A 21,353-nucleotide genomic window follows, 5' to 3' on the forward strand; every position below is an offset into this window, starting at 1 on the left:
AAAATGCCTTGAGGCACGCATGTGGGGTTTAGTTTGTAGGCTTATGCTCTAAGTGCCTAGCAGTGCTCTAAGCACATCTAACGCTCAACTCTTAGTATGTGCTCTAATTTTTTTTATGCAAATTATATGTCAAATTTTCTAATTAGCATTGTGGATTGTCAAAACTTTTAGCACATGAGTGCTAAAAGTTCTATTCATCTACAGACATATGAAAATTGAGAGTAACTCAAATAATGATTCATAGTATTGCATATTTTATGATTGAGAATATCATGAGGGTGAACATCATTTAATCAATTCTTCTGCAAAAAATAAAAACGAAATTTATATATGTGTTACTCGTGTTCATGCCTTAGTTCTTTTTCTCTCAAAATTATCTGTTGTTTTGTTATGTGAAAGCAATTTTATATTTATTCTGGAAAGAGTTTAAGAAGGAAGCAATTTTGTATTTATTTTGTTATTTTAAAGAATTTAGTACTGATAAAATTTATTGATTACTTATTTTTATGAAGGTAAAATGTGTAGTTTGACCATTGTTTTTACTTGTATAACCATGCTAAAAAAATGTCTATGATTTAAAATTTTCTAGAACTATTAATGTATTCTTCATATTTTTAGGTATCGAATCATACTTATGCAACCGAGTCTATAGCAGAAGAACTCGATCATGTCATCATGTTCACCGAGCACCTGGGAAAGAAGGTATATATAGTTATGGGGATGAGCCCTGAACTCAAAATAAAAATAATTGAATTCCTTAAGGCTAACTTTGATTGCTTTGCATGGTCACAATTGGACGTGAAAGGTATATTACTCGATGTTACAACTTATAAACCAAGCCTTGTAACGATCTGATAGCCTTGTAACGAATCGATCAGTCATTTTATATATTGTGGTCATGTTTCCCTATTTATTGCCTCGTTTATGTTCATTTGTGATTATTTGACTTGTCGGGGTGGTTGGATTGATTTCGAAAAAGTTTCGTAGTGAATTGGGACACTTAGTCCCAAGGTTGAAAGCTTAAGTTGAAGGAGTTGGCCGGAGTTTGACTTGTGTGTAGACGACTCCAGAATAGAGTTTTGATGGTTCCAATAGTTTAGTATGGTGATTATGGATATAGGCATATGTCTAGATGTTGATTCGTAGGTCCGTAGGTTGATTGATATTTTTTCGCGAAAGTTGGAAAGTTGAAGGTTTGGAAGGTTGAGAGGTTTGACCTAGAGTTGACTTTATTGATATCGGGTTCAGATTTTAGTTCGGGGAGTTTGAATGGATCCGTTGTGTCATTTGGGAATTGCATGCAAAATTTGAGGTCATTCAGAGTTGTTTATGCTTGATCGGCGTAAGTTTTGAATTTGGAAATGTTCATTAGCTCTTTAGACTTGAATTGAGATGTGATTTGTAATTTTGATGTTGTTTGAGTGATTTGAGACCTCGAGTAGGTTCGTGTTATATTTTGGGATCGGTTAGTGTGTTTGGAGGGGCTTTCGAGGGCCTCGGGCGTGTTTCGGATGGGCTACGGACCATTCCACCATGTTTTTGGACTACTGATGTTCTCAGGTCAGGTTTCCTTCTATGCATTCGTGATATGGTGGTCGCATTCGCGAAGGGTTAAAGGGGAATGGGCAGTCGACATTCTTCGCATTCGCGATCGAGCTCTGCGTTCGCGAAGCAGCCAAGTGCTGGGAGGAGCTTAGCCTACACGTTCGTGAGGACTAGGCCACGTTCCCGGAGGCTTGGATGTTTGCTTCATCGCATTCACGATATGGAGAACGCGGACGCAAAGGCCTTTTTCTAGGAAGATTATTTTTGGTCTTTGCGAATGCGATGGGGGTACCGCATTCGAGATTAGTAGCGTGGGCAGATCTATCTAATACTTTATTTCGAGGGTTTGAGTTATTATATCACATTTTGAGTTATAGAGCTCGGTTTTGGGTGATGTAGGAGGGGATTTTCACGATTTGGGTCGGGATAAGTATTTTTTACTCGTATTTGTCCATTTTTCATGATTCCATCTTTATTTTTATCATTTAGTTGGTGATTTGAATTGGAGAAATTGGGACTTTTTGTAAAAACGTTTCTAAAACATAAATTGATGATTTCCGATTTGAGGTTGGAATTGGATGATTTTAGTATGGTTGGACTCGTATTGGAATGGGTGTTCAAAATTTATGAGTTTGGTTGGGTTACGAGGTGTGGGTCCGGGGTTGCCTTTTTTAATTGACTTTTTTATTTTCATTAAATATCTAATCTTTATTATCCGAAATTGCTTCCTATGGCTTTTATTTATGATATTAACTTATTTTGGCTATATTTGAGCCATTCGGAGTTGGATTTGCGCGGGAAGGGCTTGTTAGTGGACTGGTTTAGCTTGTTTGAGATAAGTATCTTGTCTAACTTTGTGGGGGGAACTACCACATAGGATTTGGTTAAATTGCATTATTTGAATTACGTGGAAGGCATGTACACGAGGTGATGAGCATGTACACGGCCTTATATGTGGAAATTGACCCGTTTTAACTCTTAGGTTACTTATATGTATTTATTTAAAGTTGTTATCACTTGTTTTATCTTTTGTTGTTGAGTTCATTCTTATATGTTTTAATTGTAGTTGTTATTACATGTTCTATCTTTCGGGTTAACTCTTATATGCCTTAATTATAGTTGTTATTACATATTCTATCTTTACTTGTCAAGTTTCATCTTATATGTCTTAATTAAAGTTGTTAACACATGTTCTCCTTTCATTGTTGAGTTTGCTCTTATATGCATTTAATTGAGGTTGTTGTTGCGCGTCATACCTTTCATTGTTGAGATTATTCTTATGCATTGATTTGAAGTTGTAGTTATTGAGATCTATTAACATGTTCTAATTAAAGTTGGTGTTTTATGGAATATCCTTTATTGTTGAATTGTTTCCCGATTCATTTTGTTGTTATTGTGATTCTTGTGCACATTGTGCTTGATCTGTGGGCTATGTGTTATGGTTACATTGGTATTGTTGATTTTGGTAATGTTGCGGCATATTGGCACGTGTGGTGCGAGTTGATTGGTGTGTTGTGATATTGATGCGCATGCAGTGGTATAAGGGCAGTTTATTGATGCTCATGTGACGAGATAAGGTGGGATTTATGCGTGTGTTACTAGTAAGAGAAATTACTTAAAGTCACGCTGCGAGATAAGGGAGCTAAAGCGCGTGAAGTTATTTCAGAAAAAATATTTTTAAAATAAATGCAAGGCTCACACGGCCATATAAGGAATATTGTGATTGTGACTTCTCAAATATGAATATGAGGTGTGGTACCTCGGTGTGATTTTTGTTGCACATTCTATGTTGGAACGGCTTGTTGAATTGAATGATTATTGTTTTCTTTAGTTCATTTCACTTGTATTTTAACTGTATTTGATCATATGTTATTTTTATCATATGATCACTCTTTGTTGTCATTCATTGCTTTTACTCTTGTTGTTAGCCTTATATTATTATTGTGCTTTGTTGTCATTTGTTGCTTTTACTTCTCGTTGTTAGATTATATTCATATTTCGTACAGGTTTTTATGTCTAGTAGGTGTCTTGACCTGACCTCGTCACTACTTCACCGAGGTTAGGCTTGATACTTATTGGGTACCGTTGTGGTGTATTCATGCTAGGCTTCTGCACATTTTTGTGCAGATCCAGGTACATCTGCATGTGTCAGACGCTAGTGAGTTGATTCAGACACTGCGGAGACTTCAAGATATACCTGCTTGACGCCCACAGGCCTCAGAGTCACCTTCTAGTAATCTTATGCTACTGTTTATTTTATTTCCGAACAGTATTGTACTATAGATTCTTAGTGTATTTTAGTAAAACTTATGACTCTGTACCACCGATTTTGGGATTGTATGGCTATTGGTCCATTTTAGTTTTTATTATGTTATTTTTATCAGTTCAAATCAATAGCTTAGTCGTTATTTATGTTGAATTTCCATCATGTGTTAGGCTTACCTAGTCTTAGAGACTAGGTGCCATCATGATTCCTAAGATGGGATTTTGGGGTCGTGACAAGTTGGCATTCCCATCATGTGTTAGGCTTATTATTGGGAATTGATTTCTATAACTTTGTTTGACGTTATTGAGTTATTTTTAACTAGATTCGAGCCGGTTGGAGGTGATTTCTAAGGGGAGGGCGATTTTAGAATGCTAATTTGGGCTTGTTGAGATAAGTATATTGCTTAATCTTGTGCGAGGGAATAACCATTGGGATTAGACGCTATTTGTCTAATTTCTGTAAAGCAACATATATGTGAGGTGACAAGTGTATATGCGGGTGTTATGTATAAAAAATAATCGGATTAGACTCTAGGCTTCTATTATAACTTAATTTGATTGTGTGCTCTCTATAATTCATGTGTAATCCTTTGTATGACTACGTGCGCTTATACTTTTATGCTATTGGTCATGTTTTAAGATTATTATTTCCTAATTGGCCAAGAAGAAAATTTGTGGAATCATTGCTATATTGATTTAGCTGTAGTCATATTTTACATCTTGAGCGCCCATCCGCACTTTACTATTATTCTGTCTTTGTGCACATTATTGATTACTTGTGAGCATATGTCTCTTTGATGATTAATTGTTATCTTGGATTGTTATGATTTTGGCACATATCGATATGTTGAGCGGATTGGTTTGGTCTTGGCATGAGGTCTCTTTCGTTCGGATATTGTGATGTGATGATGTAGAGGCACGAGAACTTTGTCGTGCGATTATGATAATATTGTGGTTGTTTTGGCACGAGGTCTTTACCGTGCAGTTGTGATGATATTTTTATTATTATGGCACGAGATCTTTACCATGCGCTTATTGTTATGAAACGAGGTTTTTGCCGTGTGGCATGTAGATATGGATCCATATCCCTAGGGTACATATGGTCGGGGCTCCCGAGGTACATATGAATGAGCCGGGGATCCCGAGGTACATATGGTCGGCCCTTCCGATTTCTCTCTTGATGGCATACACGCGGATTGTGGTACTTTGACTGATGTTCATTTATTCTGTTGTGGAGGCAGATGATGATGAGTGGACTATGCAAGTGAATCCTTTATACCTTGTTGTGTTTTTATGTTGAATTTTTAACATGCTATTCTATGCCTTTGTTATTTGTTGGTGACTCGAATGTCAAGATTGATTTACCTATATTGAATTGATATCTCTTAATTTGTGAAGTTGATGATTTTGCACTTCGTTATATTCTTGTTGCAAGTTATTGTATATATTGCACAAGTTCTTTGATTAGTGAGTATCACATGACTTGAACCTCGCCACTACTTCACCGAGGTTAGTCTTGATACTTATTGAGTACACATTGCCTCGTACTTATGCTACGATTTTATACATTTTTGTACAGAACCGGGTGTTGGCAGCAGCGGACCCAGGGAGTGAGTACTTTTTGTTGATTAAGAGGATTCACGGTAGTGTTGCATCGCAAACCTTTGAGGATTCACGGTAGTGTTCAGACAATATTGTACTATTGAGACATATTATATATTCAGTTATAGAGCTCATGACTCTGTACTACCTGATTTGAGGAGTTGGTATTATGTATCACTATTTTGGTTGTTCATGGAGATTTATTCCACTATTTATGTTATTCGAACTTATTATATCTCATTTTGTTTTATTGAATCCTTATTGTATGTTGTTTACCTAACCTTTGGGGTTAGGTATCATCACGACCCTCAGTGGATTTTTGGATCGTGGCACTATATTCTATATTGCCTAAAATTTTATATATATATTTACTTTATGTTTTATAAATTCCATTATCTTCTGCAAATATTACTAATTATAATTTGAACATTTACTGTTCTTTTTCGTAATTTGATACAAAAAAATACTTTTTTAGAAAAATCGGCCAAATACAATTTACTTATCAAATATTGTAAAAAGCGCTTCTAAAATGAATTGGCCTAACACACAAACTACTATTCTCCAAAAATATTTTTTTGGGAAGCACTTTTCAAAATAAGTAAATTTTGGATGTTTGGCTAAACAGGCTATTAAATTTTTTGAAAACGATAACATATATCTTTAGCACAAAGGTTGTGCTAAATCCAACATTACAATTGACAAAACAAAAAATATAGCTTCTTCTAGTTCCTAATACATGGATTCTATGATATCTAACGGTGAATCAACATCCTGTACAAAATCTTCTTTACACCAAAAGTAAAACAAAAAAAGGCACTTCATCTTAATTTTCTGTAAAGAATTGTTGTTCCCTTCAAAACACCTATTGTTTCTTTCCTTCCAAATGGTCCACCATTGTTTATGTCTATTTGACCCAGCAAAACAATTCCAGCAAGCAAGCAGCTCCCTTGTAGTCCTAGACTTGACAATCGTTTCATACTCAAAAAATAGTTGCCAGAGAACTCTAGCCACCATGCAATGTATATACCTTGAGCACAATGTCCTTCCCCTTCTCTTTAAATTGTCTTGTGTTTGCAAGCATCTCTGACAACTAGCCATACAAAACAAGCTATTTTAGGTGATATTCTCACTTCACATACTGCTTTCCAACTCCACAACTGAACTTACTGACCAGGGTGATAAGAAAGGTATATGCTAAATTCATTGCAAATTGGCCCTTACTGTGTCTTTTCCATTTATACCTATCCTCCTCTTCTGTTATCCCCTTGAAATGACCAAGTACTCTCAACAATTAAATGAATATGGGAAATTCCCAATTATTAAGTTGTCTCCTAAAGTTGAAGTTCCATCCTTTCTAGTCCCAATAGTCTCCCACTATGGTTTCTGGATTCAGACTAAAAACATTCATATTATTGAACAAGTCTTTCACAGGTCCATGTCCCAACTAATTGTCATTCCAAAAGGATGTCTTCCTTCCATTTCCTACTAAGATGTCAATATTTGGGACCAAAAGAGGCCAATAAGCCCTGATAGACCTCTATAACTGACCCCATAAGGTTTAGTAATTGCCCTTGAAACCCATTCAAGACCATATTTTTCAGTGATTACTTCTTTCCATAAGGTTTGCTCCTTCATACTAAATCTCGAAAGCCATTTCATAAGTAGACTTTTATTGTGTAGTTTTAAATTTCTTATGCCTAGGCCCCCATATTTCTTGCTGAGTATATGGTTCATCCACTTAAATAAATGGAAAACTTTCTTCTCTTTGTTGCCTTGCCAATGAATTTCGCTCCCACAATACACCCAAGAACACCTGCCAACCTTTGTATATCAATTACCTCATTAACTAGGAAAAGAAAACTCTTCCTCCAGTTTACATGAAGACCAGAAGTTATTTCCAGTCCCCCTCCCCTACTTTCCACCTTAAACCTAGACAGCCATCCATTGTTATTGGCTAACTTCATCACGCTATTTAAACCTTTAATTGCAATTAAGAACAGAAAAGGGGAGATAGGGTCTTCCTATCTCAACCCTCTACGTGAAGGAAAACAACTTTCAGTATAGCCATTGATCAAAACAGAAAATTTGACTAAACGTATGCAAATTAGAATCCACTTGATCCTTTTTCTACTAAAACCCATATCCCTCAACATTTTGAGAAAAAAAATCCAGTTCATATGATCATAAGTTTTCTTTATATCAGGCTTGCATAATATCCCAGGTGTCATCCTCTTTAATATGGAGTCAACACATTCATTAGCCACCAGAGTTGCATCCATCATCTGTCTCCCTTTTATGAAGGTCATTTGTTGTCCGTCTACCAACTTGGAAATTACTGTTTTTAGTCTCTTGGTCAGTACCTTGGAGATTATTTTATACACAGACCACATTAGGCTAATAGGCCTAAAATCTCTTGCTACTCTGCCACCAATCTTCTTTGGTATAAGAGCTATATATATGATGCATTGAAACTCTTCTCAAAGTATTCCGGTGTTTGAAAAAATTTCATTATTCTCATAACGTCATCCTTTACAACATCCCAACAGGAATGAAAGAAACTCATAGTGTATCCATCTGGGCCAGGTGATTTGTCTAAAGCACATAGCTTGATACCTGTCCACACCAAACGGGCTCTTAATGAACCTTAAATTTCTAATTAATGGTGCCAAAACGCTCCTGAACCCTTCGGGATCTGAATCACTCATATTTGTAAGTACCGAAATATTAAATGAACTTACAGGAAGTATCAAATCAGAAAACGTGATGCTAAAACGACGACGGTTGGGTCGTTGCAATACCAAACCCCGAGGTAAACGCAAATGTATAATTAAGGTGAATAGTTGATATTTGCTCAATCTCCAAGCTAGTTGTCAACTTCCCTCCCAATTCCCAAATAATTGATAGCAAATTGAATAATTCTATACTTAATACTTCTTCCATTTCAATTTATATGTCTTAGTTATTGAGGAGTTTACGAGGTTCATCTTTGACCACGATTTTCTTAAATTTTGATAAGTATTTTGAAATATAAATTATTATGACTTATAATACTTTATATGTAGTTTCTAAATATGTAATTTTATTTAAAAATTTTGAAAAATCCATGTCTAAAATTCATGGTCAAAGTTAAGAATTTTGACCCTTGTACTCCAAATCAAGCCAGATAATGGAGTAGCAATTTAGTGAGAGAGACTAAAGAGATCTTATTAAAATTTGTGTGAAATATGAAGAAGGAGAAGGGGTTAATTTTATAAACTTAGGAGTCGTTTGTTGCTGGTTAGAGTTATGCATGTATTAGTAACGCAAGAATTAGTTATGTTGAGATTAGCTTTGCAGGATTTAGTAATACATGAATCAGTTATACAGAGTTTAGTTATGGAGGGATTAATCATGCAAGAATTAGTGATTCAATAATTGTAATATAGAGATTATTATTTGTTGAATGATTAATTTGTTTTTATTATTCAATGTATAATTTTAAATATCCTTGCCTTTTAAAGAAACTAAAATTTATGTAACTATTTATCCTTGACCATCTTAACTTTGTATATTTTACTAAGCATGTAAAAAGAAGGAAGAACCATACTTCTAAAATAGAAGGAAAAATACAAATTAAATATTGTAGTACACAATGTTTTCTTAGTATGGGCTGTGAGATTCACAGTATATTTATCGTTTTAGTTTTAGGCTTTTAACTAGTTTGTTTGCCATTACAATTAAGAGGAGCTCCGTAAAATGCTTTATGCTACAAATTAAATATGAGGATTTTTTGGTCTTATCCATGTATTACTAATACATGTATTTGTTATTTAATATTCTACCACAGATAGTTGTATAAACTTATCCATGTATTTATACCACAAAGGGAAAAAGGAACCAAACATAACATAAGTTGTGCTGAAAATTATACAGGTTAGGAAGAAAACAATCTCACATGGTATAAATTATGTTGAATTTTATGTTGGTTGGAGATGAACAACCAAATAATTAACATACAAGTTTATGCATGTATTATGGTGCTTATGCTTCATACACCCCTTAGGGATTAAAACAAAATGGCGTTTCTAGCCGTTGCCGACAGCCATTATTGCAAAAATATGTCTGTTGAGTAACGGCTAGGAATGACTAGATTTTTTTATTTTTTTTTAAATTAGGCAGGACCAAGACGGACCGAGTCAGGACTGATCCGGACAGGCCTTTAGCAGGCTTGATCGGGCCGGTCTAATGGGGGACCAAAACCAAACGGATAGCCCTTTATCCTCTTGAATAGCTTCTTCTTACGGAATGTATCTCTCAGTTTCTTTTCTTTCTTTCTTTTTACCTAACACGAACGGATAGCTATTTGAGTGATAAAAATTAAAGATGCTGGTTGTAACACAGGAGATGCACAATGTAGAGCAAGCATCGCTAACTAATGCGAAACAGCTATAATAATGATAATAATACATGAAATGAGAGAGACAACCAGTTTTTAACTCCCTAGCTAGTTAAAGAGGACCATGCATTTTCTTAGAAAGGTGATCTGATCCCCACTTAATTTGTTTAATAACTATATATACTATATCCATCGGATTATCAACAGAGCTCTTCCACGTGGCAATTCAGCTTCATCTGCTGGGGCAACGATATGAGAAATTTTTTGTACTCTCAGCAGAAAATAGTTTTCGAAGCAAATAAGGTTCAAGTAATATTAACTACAGTAAAGGTTCTAGAAACTGACATGAATTGATCTAGCAACTAGGCAGCAGCAGGTCATATCAATTACATACTAGAACAAGTACGGGTTCCATTAGCTACAGCAATCTAAAAGGCATAGAGGCAGCTACCAGTTCTTCAAATGACTTGGTTCAAATCACGACGCTGGTTGTTGAACGAAAGCAAGCATAACCACCTCATTGTTAATTCCGTTGTCTTCATGGAACATAAACGTGAATATTTTCCAGGATGACCTCATCATCTATGATGGCACTGCACACACAAGACAACAGTTTTTGAGCACCCTAAAGCGATTAGAAGCAGTAAAAGATATTGTAAATTGGAGAGAAATAAATCCAGCAAAAGCGAAAGCAATTAAGATGACACTTAGTTTTGATCTTTCACAACATTAGCCCACGAGGAAACAGATTTAGTAATAAAAATGTTAAAGGGCCAAAATACCCAGTAAATTTTCCAAATCCAGTGCAGCAAAGGATTCTTCTACTCAATTCAAAATTTTCACTAAAGAAGTTACACTTACGCTTTTAAAACCCACGCAAAAGTTACATGATTAAGTCCACTCTCTATAGTAGTAACTACAAAAGGCAAACCTACGTGTAAATTTGATGAATATTCATTTTATACGACCTTACTATAATACGTCCGCTAAATGGATAGTTGATGGTAGATTAGCAAATCAAGTTGCTTATATATTTTATTGATAACCAATTAAGTTTTTCTTATATATGGACGGATTGTTCTCCTTTCATCCTTATATTCGTTATCAGCTTTAAGAACAGAAACCCTTATCCATACAACCCAAGCAGTTCGCATAATGGACTATTTTTCATCTCTACTTTATAACTCCCAATTTATACTCAACCTCTAAGCAGATTAATAGATTAGCTCCTAAGGCCTATATATATCAAAAGACATTCTGCACTTGCTTCCATAATATAACGAATAAAGCAACAAACATCCCAAGAAATTAAAGCAAACATTAATGCTATAATGCTTAAGCAAGTATCAAGTAATGGCATACTGTATGTAGAAGTATCAATCTGCTCCGGAAGCTCTTTTATATCCACTTCGAACCTCTCCTGAACCTATAATTAGTAAAACACAAGAACTCAGAATAATAGGAACACAAGAATACAATATAAGAGGATAAATATCAAAGGTCCCTAACCTGGTTAAGAACATCAGAATCTGATGCAGACGACACAAATGTGATGGCAAGACCTTTAGTTCCAAACCTACCAGCTCTACCAACCTATACATTTATAAATTTAAGATAATTATGAGTACCTGCATAAGATGTAGAAATTAAAACACCAAAAGCCAAAGAACCCAAAAGATGGGAATTACTCTGTGAAGATAAGTGTCTGCGGAATCTGGCATGTCATAGTTAACAACGATATTAACCCTTTCAATGTCAATGCCCCTGCCAACCAAATCAGTTGCAACAAGAATTCTCTTGTGCCCCTCCTTGAAATTCTTGTAGCGAGTCAATCTACTCAACAGAGACAAGTTATGTATTAAACTTACATCATGTACAACTTAATAAGAAAATTAAGTGCGGCACAATATGCTTGTTGCAGCCTTCTGATTCAACTCAACTTCGATATAAGCAATAGTGATGAAAAATTAAACACGATATTTGCAAGTTTTAATCACTTCACAAGGGAAGAGTTAGAAAAAAGTAGAACACTAATAAAGCAGGCTATCAGATATTCAATCATGTGTTGTCAAAGCGTGCTTAAGCCCTGAAGCGAGGCTCAAAACACATTGAGCGCTTCTCCTCGCTTTGTGGGCGCTTTAGTGTCGCATCAAAGCTCTAAGGCATACTTTTCCTTGTCAATGAGTGTAATCCTGAAAAGGCGACCTTAAACAATTGATACTTCACTTTATCGTGCATTTTTTTCAATTTCTCTGTCTATATATTTGGTATTCATGCTTATAATGATTAGTCTTGGACTACCTACATATTTTTACTTTTTCTCCCGTTGCGCCTTTTTTCATTAAAGTCCACTCTATTTGCGCTTTGCGTTTAAAGCCCCAACGGACCTTGGAGCTTTTTTGCGCTTTTCGCCTTTGATAATACTGAATTTTTAATCACATAGATCTTGTTGAACAGATATCAAGATACATCTTAACTTCCCCATATAATCTTTATTAGCAATTTAGCATTGCTAATAAACTGGACCTTGGGAATAGCTCTGTAGGTATTATTTATTTAGCAACTTCTTTCTTTTCAACTCTGTACGAGGCTTGCTCATATTTCATCTTTTTTGATGAAATTCATATCATTCTTTTAGATGTGCAGATTAGGGTTAATGGTCGCAAGGTTCAAGTACTCAGTTTTTACTTTTTCTGTCTCTTCCACTGTTCCAACTGTGAAGCTGGAGTTTAGCGGTTCAACCAAAGTAGATTTTTATAGGAAAGATTTTGAGGATGTGTGCGCTTTTATATACTAATGCTTTTTATTTTTCGGCTAAATTTGGAAGTTATATGATATGTTGCAATTCTATGACGACTCAGATTTTCTTGTCTTAACTAGGTTTACATGGATTATGATGTTGCTCGATGTAGAGAATGCTTTATATGCAATTAAGTACAGGGATCTTTTGGGTTTAACGAAAATTAAGTACATCTCTATGTGCATAAGCAGATAAAGTGGAGAGTTCTTGAAATAATAGCTATACAGACCTCTCTTCCTGAGTCATGCCAGAGTGGATGCAGATAGATGGAAAATTGCACTCAACAAGCAACTTGTTCAGCTGTGCTGCTCTGCTCACGCTCTTGACAAATATAACAACTTGATTGAAGTCCAAAGCATCCAGCAGGTCATTCAGCTTCCGGTTCTTCTCCGTTTCGCTCAATTTGATGTAGTGCTGTCATGAAATAGAAACAAGGTAAGAAGACGACTAATTTTAAGAAATGGTGTACCATGTCCAGGTTCCAAAGATGTACCTGTACAAGTCCATGAAGGGTCAACTTGGCCTCGTCGTCTACATAAATTTCCATTGGCTGAAAGGAATAAATGTCATACCAAAGCATATTAGGAGCTCCGTGAAGCTAATGGTATCCAGTACGAAATGAATAGGATGAAGATCCCCCTGAATCAAGATTCCAGTCCATTTTTCTGAATTTTCTCCTTGCAGATAGTGTAAAAGCACACCAACGATTTCCCAAGGTTGCTAAACATGTATTCTTACAGTGCTGAGAGAAAACCACTGTAAAGCTGCAACCATCAACCCCACCCATTTTACTCCATTTCCACTATAGATCTTCCCCAAACCTTGATCTTTTCGACTATCTCACAAGCAAAACGAAAAATGAAAAGATAAATAGGGACAAAAACAAGCGAAAACCACCATAAAGCTGCAACCATCAACCCCACCCATTTGACTCCATTTCCACTATAGATCTTCCCAAAACCTCGATCTTTTCGACTATCTCACAAGCAAAATGAAAAATGGAAAGATAAATAGGGACAAAAACAAGCGAACTAAAAGCTTAGTGCAGTTATCAGATTTCCCGCTCAACTACTCGACTCTAATAATCCCTCATCTTTGAGCTCCCTTATAAACTATGCTTTGACCAGATACAACTTATCTCCTGCAGAAAGCTGAAATTATGTTAAATCGGTAGACTTCTAAATTGAAGAACTTGGCACAGGACATTACATCTTGCATAAATTTCTTGCAAACAGGGCGAATCTCTTTGCTGAGTGTTGCTGAAAACATCATTACTTGCTTGTCATGAGGAGTCATCTTGAAGATTGTCTGCACATCTCTTCTCATGTCTGAACAAAACACAGGTAAATCAGCAAAAGAGCTATTGAAAGAGAGAACATGTCAAGTTAACAACAGGAATCATGAATTACAGTATCCAGCTAATACATCCTATATGTTGCGCGGACTCTCCAAAATGCTGCCATACCCATGTCGGATCCTCCAAAAATACACTACTTTTGAAGGATCCGACAACCTGAGATATTTTCAGAGAGTCCGAGCAACATAGAATTTATTTATTTATACATACCAAGTGATTCAAGCATTTTGTCGCATTCATCCAGTATAAAATGCCTCACGTTCCTCAAAGACAGGTCCTTGTCTCTAGCCAATGCAAGTATTCTTCCAGGAGTTCCAACAACTATATGAGGGCATTCATTCTTCAGAAGCTCCTTGTGAAGTTTGATATTGACACCACCATAGAAAACAGCAACCTTGATATCAGGCAAATACGTGCTGAACCTCTCAAATTCATGACAGATCTGCAGCAACCAAACAACCCCACACAAAAATATCTTTAACTTGGCATAGATTGGCAAGCAGAAGAAATTCTGAAACAAAAATTGCGTATTTCATAATTTCAATACATACCTGATAAGCCAATTCCCTTGTGTGACATAGAACCATGGCAGCAACCTGACCAGCAACAGGTTCAATCTGTTGCAGAGTTGAAAGAACAAAAACAGCAGTTTTGCCCATTCCAGATTTAGCTTGACAAATAACATCCATGCCTAGGATTGCTTGTGGAATACACTCATGTTGCACTGATGAAGAACCAAATAAATTGGAGCCAAGGAGACCTCAGTTTCAGTTCAAAAAAGTTTATCATTGTACACCTCCAAAATAGTAGTGATAGTGATGATTTACCTGAAAACAGAAGATAAAAAGAAATCATCATTAACTACCTAAAAGACAAGGAACAGCATAACAAGTAAAATGAAAAGCGAATCGAAAATATATATGAAAAAGATAGAACTAAAATCTCCACATTCAGCAATATCTAAAAAGATATATATACTGATCAAAAAATAAAAAATACCACACTCCAGAACTTCCGAATGGAATTTCTTTCACACCCACCAAGCTTGCTTTGGTAAAAGCTATATGCTTCAATGCAAAGGATGAGATAACATGACTGCCTTCACAACTTTAAAATTAGATGATTCAACTCAAGACTGTTAACCTACCAAAAACTCATTAAGTTGAATGCAGGCCCAACACGAAGCCTTTATATTGCTCGGCAGGATTTGAAATTGCACAAATGAATTCATATTTTTATCAGCTCCAGAATACTACTACAATTCCCGATCTTTTCTTGCTAATGGTGGTTCTTCAGAAGATCATGTCCAAATTGTTGTTAACTCCAGTACATTTGTAGGTATAAATAAGTAGATACTTCCACTTCGTAAATGAAGAAGATGAATATAAGACTTGTTCCAGTAGAAGCTAGTCGTATATAGTTTTCACCATACTTATACAATGATAAATGACTAAATAAATAACTCAAAATCGCATGTACTTTCTACCAGTGACTTGCATAAGCACCTTAACATCAATGTTTTTAAAAGCGGGGGCGTGAGGTGAGGCGTTTTACCTCTAACGAGGCGAGGCGTAAGCCCCGAGACATGGGGCGTAAGTCCCACGGATATTTAAATTTTATTAATTTTACGATAGTAAAAAATAAAAAATAATTATAAAAATTACATTAAAATCACAAAAATATAACAAATAATCTATTTAAAATATTTATGAATTATAATTCAACTATGAATAATACGAAAAAGTATGACATATATCATAATATGCAAATTAGCTGCAATGTCGTTACAACTCAAACATCAAAAGTAATGCATTCGATACGAAATCTTGTATGTATCTCTTAAGAAGTAATGAATCTTGAAAGAATTTCGATATTATAATTTGATTTTTTTTTTTAAATACTCCTTTTACTTAATATGCTTTCTATTTGAAAGAGAATTTATATAAAAACATAATTCACAATTTAAATATGATTCTCTAGCATCATTTATTTTTAAGTTTCAACAAGCTAATAAAATGACACATAATTCATCATACAATACCATGATAACTAATAATTTGTAAATAGTTACTAGCTAATACTGAGCAATTAAATTAATAAGTATCGTGTCTCATAAACGTGAAAAAAATAATATTTAGGAAAATAATTATAAAAAAATTATGGACTATTATATAATAAAGACATAACAAAAGTTAATAAATAAATACTTTTTAAATGAAAGATTTATTTAAAATTTACTATCATAGCAATCTTAGCGGATAAAGTGCAATAATTTTATTTTAATTATGACATAAAATACTATCAACTTAATGATATGATTAAAAAAAGTAAGTTTGAATAGTCAACGAATTATTAAGAAAATTTGAGGGTTTACAAGGTTAGTTACACACAATTGCATAAAGTTCTATTAGGTGAGCCCAGTACAGTAGGCGTTGGGCGTGTTCGGGGCGTAAGCCCCGACGGCTGACACGTAAGTCTCACGGATCTAAACCCCACCCATAAGCCCATGGGCGTTTTACGAGTGCTCCGCCCTGGGGCTCGCCCCAGGCGAGTCCCAATTCTGCCTTTTAAAACAGAGTTTAACATCCAAATCTAAGGCACATAAAAGGCAACACTATCAGAAAAAATAAGAATAGCAGTGGAGCACCCTGTTATGATCAAAGAAAGGATTATCAGCCAAAGAGTCTTTGCAAATAAGGTTTTGAGTTATAAGTTATCAAAGTCTTTGCTCACGCATTAGGGTAAAGTTGTTTTGTTCAGAGTCAAAGGAAAGTAAGCATAAAATATCACTTTATAACTCGAATGATTACATTTGTCAATCTTATAGAAGGTTGGCTGGTTAGATCTATATGAACTAGGAGTCAGGTTAGTCAGTTTCCCGATTGTTAGACCAACTTGTCTGAACTTTCTTGCTTTTTTAAGCTCATCTTGACCTATCTATGCTCACTGTGTTGGTGTCTGATAAGCAATTTCCCTCATATTTCTTTTTAGAAGAACCTACTTTAGCTATATTTACAAGCACCAATAACGGCACCCTGAAACTGACACCACCGGTATCTAAAGCCATCAATATGGGCTTGGCCCGTTGGCTGGCCCAGCCCATGATTTAGAAGGGTTGGGCTAAAAATTTTGGAGCCCATTTAAAACCGAGGCTTTTAAGCCCGGCCCAAGTAAGCCCGCAACCCGTGGCGCTTGATCGAGGCTGGGCCAGCCTGTGGGCCTACCAAATATTTAATTAGAAGAATAAAATTAAAGGAAAATATGGAACTAAAAACAATAAAAAGAGTAGCCCAAACTTAAAAGTTTATTAATCTCATCATATTAAAAGATTAAAGTCCTAAGATTTATTCATATTACTGTAGTAGCATTGGAAGCAACATTCTACATTGGTGGGCGTGTTCTCACCAAGTATATAAGTTGCACCCTTCATGGAAATGTCCAACACATGTTACTACTCGAAATTGGTTGCACTGATGTTCCCAAACTCAAACTGGTAAAAAATTTAATGTGATTTTAAATACTATTAATTCTTAAAAAAAGTATTTCTTAATGTTTAATTAATTAGCATTGCATATGGAATTTTAGATGTAGATGAAAATAAAGATGATGTGATGGCGTAGGATATGTCATAAGTCCCCATGGAAGTTTTTTGAGTAGTTTGTTTTGAGTTTTGACGTTTAATGAATAGAATATTATCATCCCTCAGTGTTTTATTGTGATCTATTGAAACAATGTCAAAAGTTATTAAGTTTTGCAGAAACTTTTTGAACAACAAGATATTTTTTCATTTATATATATATATATATATTTTATGTTGCATTGTTTAGGTTAGAACCTACATTTTAAAAATATATTTTTAAAATAACGGGCCAGCCAGTGGGGCCCACAGCCCACGTAGGACTGGGCTGGGCTGAGCATTTTAAGGTCCATGAAAATGGCGGGGCGGGCCTATTAAATTTTGCAGAAACTTTTTGTACAACAAGATATTTTTTCATTTATATATATATATATATAATGCTGCATTGTTTAGGTTAGAACCTACATTTTAAAAATATATTTTTAAAATGACAGGCCAGCCAGTGGGGCCCACAGCCCACGTAGGACTGGGCCGGGCTGAGCATTTTAAGGTCCATGAAAATGGTGGGCCGGGCCGTCATATGTCGAAGCCCGCATAGGGCCATATTGACAGCTCTACTGGTATCTACTTGTATATCTTCTTATCTATTCAGGGTAAAGAAGGTAAAAGAGAAGAAAAATGTTCTCACAACCCAAATTAACAATACAACGAACAAACTAACAAAAACATTTTCTGTAAAATAAAGTGCCCACATATGAGATGACTTGCCTTCAGACGGATGCTCAAACCCTGAATCCACAATCGCCCGCAATAGCTCTGGCTTTAGCAGAAAGTCTCTGAATCCGGAACTGTGAATGCCAACGTAACCCCTGCATTGAGAAAAATAAAGCATTCCAAACTTAGTCAAGAGTGTAATTACAATAGCTACACTACTATGGTCTTTCTTCTCACCTTTATGAGCCGAGAGTCTACCGGAAACAATCTCTCTACCTTCTTAGAGTAGGGTAAAGACTACGAAAGGGTTTATTGTTGTTGTTGCACTACTAAACCAAAACTATGCATCAATACCAAACTAGTTCAGATCAGCTACATAAATACAAGCATTCCTATGCATTTACCCATTATATTCCATAGAACACAATCCAAGCTTGGGAAAAAAATATCCAAAAAAATGGTCAAGCAGAAATATAAGCACACTTACAGAAATGTCAAAATTTTATATATATATATATATATATATGGGGGGGGGGGGGGTGTCTTGCTAACGTATTACCTTTTCATGTAGTATGTTAGCAAGGTACCCATTTTCATTTTTCCAAAAAATACCATTGCATTTTTATTAATAGCAGGGGAAATGTTTGTCTTTTCACACAAAAGAACACCTAATTCTCCTTCCCCCCTCTTTGTGCCTTTTCCTTCTTTCCATCGTTCAGGGAGAAATCAAAGCAGAAATAGATAAACAATTGAATCAAAGGCCAAAACCCAGAATAGCTCTTCTAATTTTTATTCCATCCACAGCAATTTGACCATGGGATTTAATGGCGTGGTGAAAAAAATTGTATCAATTTCTCTTTTGGAGATGGAATTTTATTATAGCATCCATTTGTAGAGTAAAAAAATTGGAGAAAGAGCGTATATTTTTAAGATTTTATCATATATAGGAGATAGAGAGAAAGCTATTATCAATACTATAAGAAGAAACAGTAGCAATTATTACTTCAAGAATGCACGCTATCGGCAGCTGACAACCAAAATCTAACTCTGTTTAATATTACAGAATGCAAAACCCATATTCCATCTTCAATTATTTTTTCACCCAGCTAATGAGTACAGAAAAGCCCCCATTTTAAGTATCGCAAAACCCATATTCCATCAACTTCTAACCCCAGATGGATTTCAATTGCAGAAGTCATTGCTAAAAGAAAATTCTCTGCTTAAAGAGAAAACATCTCCCAGAATGCAAATTACTAAAAGGTTGTTTTGTTTTTCCGCTAAAATGGAAGTAGATATTGAAGAAGAGCACGGGAGTTAATTTTATGAGTTAAAACGACGACAAGGAGTTAGAGATTTCCGGATTCTTGCTAACATGTAGCATGTTAAAGTAGTATGTTAGCAAGACCCTATATATATATACACACACACACTCACTATGTCCTATTTTATGTGGCAAATTTTTCCTTTATAGTTTTTCCAAAAAGGATAGACATCTATCTTTCTATATTGGAAACAATTTAACTTTAAGCTTCTTAGTTTACCAAGATTTGTTTTAGACAACATGTTTCAATATCTGCATGCTACATGCGTGCTATAAACACCAAAAACAGGTGCTTTTTTCCAGTTGGGACGGAGGGACTAATACATATAATACGTGTGTGTATATGAACACCAGAAACAGCACACATGTAAGAACAACCAACGGTAACAGAAAATTCAGACGTGAAGAGTAAAGCTCACTTCTTGGCGGACTCGCCGCTAACTTTAGCGGAGATGGAATCAGGGGCTTTTTCGTCATCTTCTTCGTAGTCGAGAAGCTCCTCCTCATAAGCATCGTTCTCCTTTGAGTCTCCCATTATTCCCTACTACTGCTCTACCTGAAACGCACAGATCTAAGCCACAAAAGCAGGAGGAAATTCCGATTCAGTACACACAAAAAAAATCATTCATTTTGAAGAAAGAACTAATTACCTTTTTGGATCTTTGAAGATGGTTGAGCTCCTTGGGGGATTAGGGTTAGGGTATGGAGCGTCTGCAAAGAAAAACGTTAGGAGAAAATAGCAAAACCAAAATTGTGTTGAGAGAGAAAGAGAGTGGGGGCAGTGATAGGGTTTGGCACTAGAGAGGACAGCGTAACAATTATTTTTGTGTTTGTTATGGTTACGGATTTCAAGATGTTATCCTTTCATTTGTCCAAAGAGAGAAATACAGAAACAGACCACAAATATCTCTATCTCTCTCTATGAAAAACACCAGTAAAATTGGGAATGATATTTTTATAAATTTATAACCTGTTTGGCCAAGCTTCTTTTTGGCTAAAGTGCTAAATTGAGGTGTTTGGCCAAACTTTATAATTGTAATTTACTTATATTCCTAATATTTAAGACTTTAAAAATCAACTAATTTTTATTTATTAAATTCTTCCTTATTTGAACTAGGTAGAAACTCTTAATATTAAGGAATCTAAAATTGAGTTTTATTTTACTTATATAATTGTTTTTCATATTTAAATTGTGTAAGTATTTTCCTTAAATGTTTTCAAGTTTTTAACACGTTAGAAATTTTGTCTTCTACGTGAGAATCGTCAAACATGGCAATTCCATCTTTTCCGAATTTGTTTGAACCATCTCGAGTATTGTTAATTTGAATACTTCACATGCGCACAAAGTATAATTTTTAATATAAAAGTTAAATAATTAATGATGGATAACATGTATATTATATCATACAACAATAACAATAACCTAGTAAAATCTCATTAATGGGGTCTGGCGAGGGTAGTATGTACGCAGACCTTACCCCTACCCCAAAGGAGTAGAGAGGTTATTTCCGAAAGACCATCGGCTCAAGGAAACAAAAAGACAAAAGGACAAAAGGAGACAATATTAGTATCACCACAACAATCATATGAAAAATAGGAACACCATGAAATGCAGAAGAAAGATGCAAAGCAAAAGCGATAGCTAGTAAATAGAACATGCACTGAAAAGCGAAGTAGTAAAACACAACATTATCACTAGCTATCTTAGACAAAAACCCTACCTGGCTAGTCCTACAATGATACGAGTCGCTTACAACCGGAAAATGCTCAGAGTCGCTTCCTAGTGTCCTAACTTGA

General features: G+C 35.3%; 1 protein-coding gene across 3 annotated transcripts; it reads right to left on the reverse strand.

Annotated features, from left to right (window-relative positions):
• Positions 1-10,118: 10,118 nt before the first annotated feature.
• On the reverse strand, positions 10,119-20,414 carry LOC107759702 (DEAD-box ATP-dependent RNA helicase 15). Of its 3 annotated transcripts, none has more exons than XM_016577705.2 (12): positions 20,207-20,414; positions 19,976-20,112; positions 18,290-18,390; positions 14,496-14,668; positions 14,155-14,386; positions 13,797-13,915; positions 13,081-13,137; positions 12,817-13,001; positions 11,476-11,620; positions 11,297-11,380; positions 11,150-11,213; positions 10,119-10,380 (listed from the first exon to the last, which is right to left on the reverse strand). In XM_016577705.2, the coding sequence occupies exons 2-12, from the start codon at positions 20,089-20,091 to the stop codon at positions 10,370-10,372; spliced, it is 1,287 nt and encodes a 428-aa protein (XP_016433191.1). In that variant the 5' UTR covers positions 20,092-20,112; positions 20,207-20,414; the 3' UTR covers positions 10,119-10,369. The 3 variants fall into 3 exon arrangements, with proteins under 3 accessions (XP_016433191.1, XP_075090217.1, XP_016433190.1); XM_075234116.1 differs by having other exon boundaries at positions 14,496-14,771; positions 19,976-20,127; positions 20,207-20,413; XM_016577704.2 differs by having other exon boundaries at positions 19,976-20,127; positions 20,207-20,388.
• Between the last annotated feature and the right edge of the window lie 939 nt (positions 20,415-21,353).

Source organism: Nicotiana tabacum, chromosome 17 (assembly GCF_000715075.1).
Source record: "Nicotiana tabacum cultivar K326 chromosome 17, ASM71507v2, whole genome shotgun sequence".
In the NCBI taxonomy this organism is placed as follows: Eukaryota; Viridiplantae; Streptophyta; class Magnoliopsida; order Solanales; family Solanaceae; genus Nicotiana; species Nicotiana tabacum.

Bases quoted from the DNA above. Each gene is read 5' to 3' on its own strand.
- LOC107759702 (XM_016577705.2), bottom strand. From the start codon at position 20,091: ATGGGAGACTCAAAGGAGAACGATGCTTATGAGGAGGAGCTTCTCGAC. The intron at 14,387-14,495 runs GTATGTATTGAA...TGGTTGCTGCAG, and splicing joins CAAGGGAATTGGCTTATCAG to ATCTGTCATGAATTTGAGAG. The intron at 11,621-12,816 runs GTCTGTATAGCT...TCTGTTGAGTAG, and splicing joins GGCATGACTCAGGAAGAGAG to ATTGACTCGCTACAAGAATT.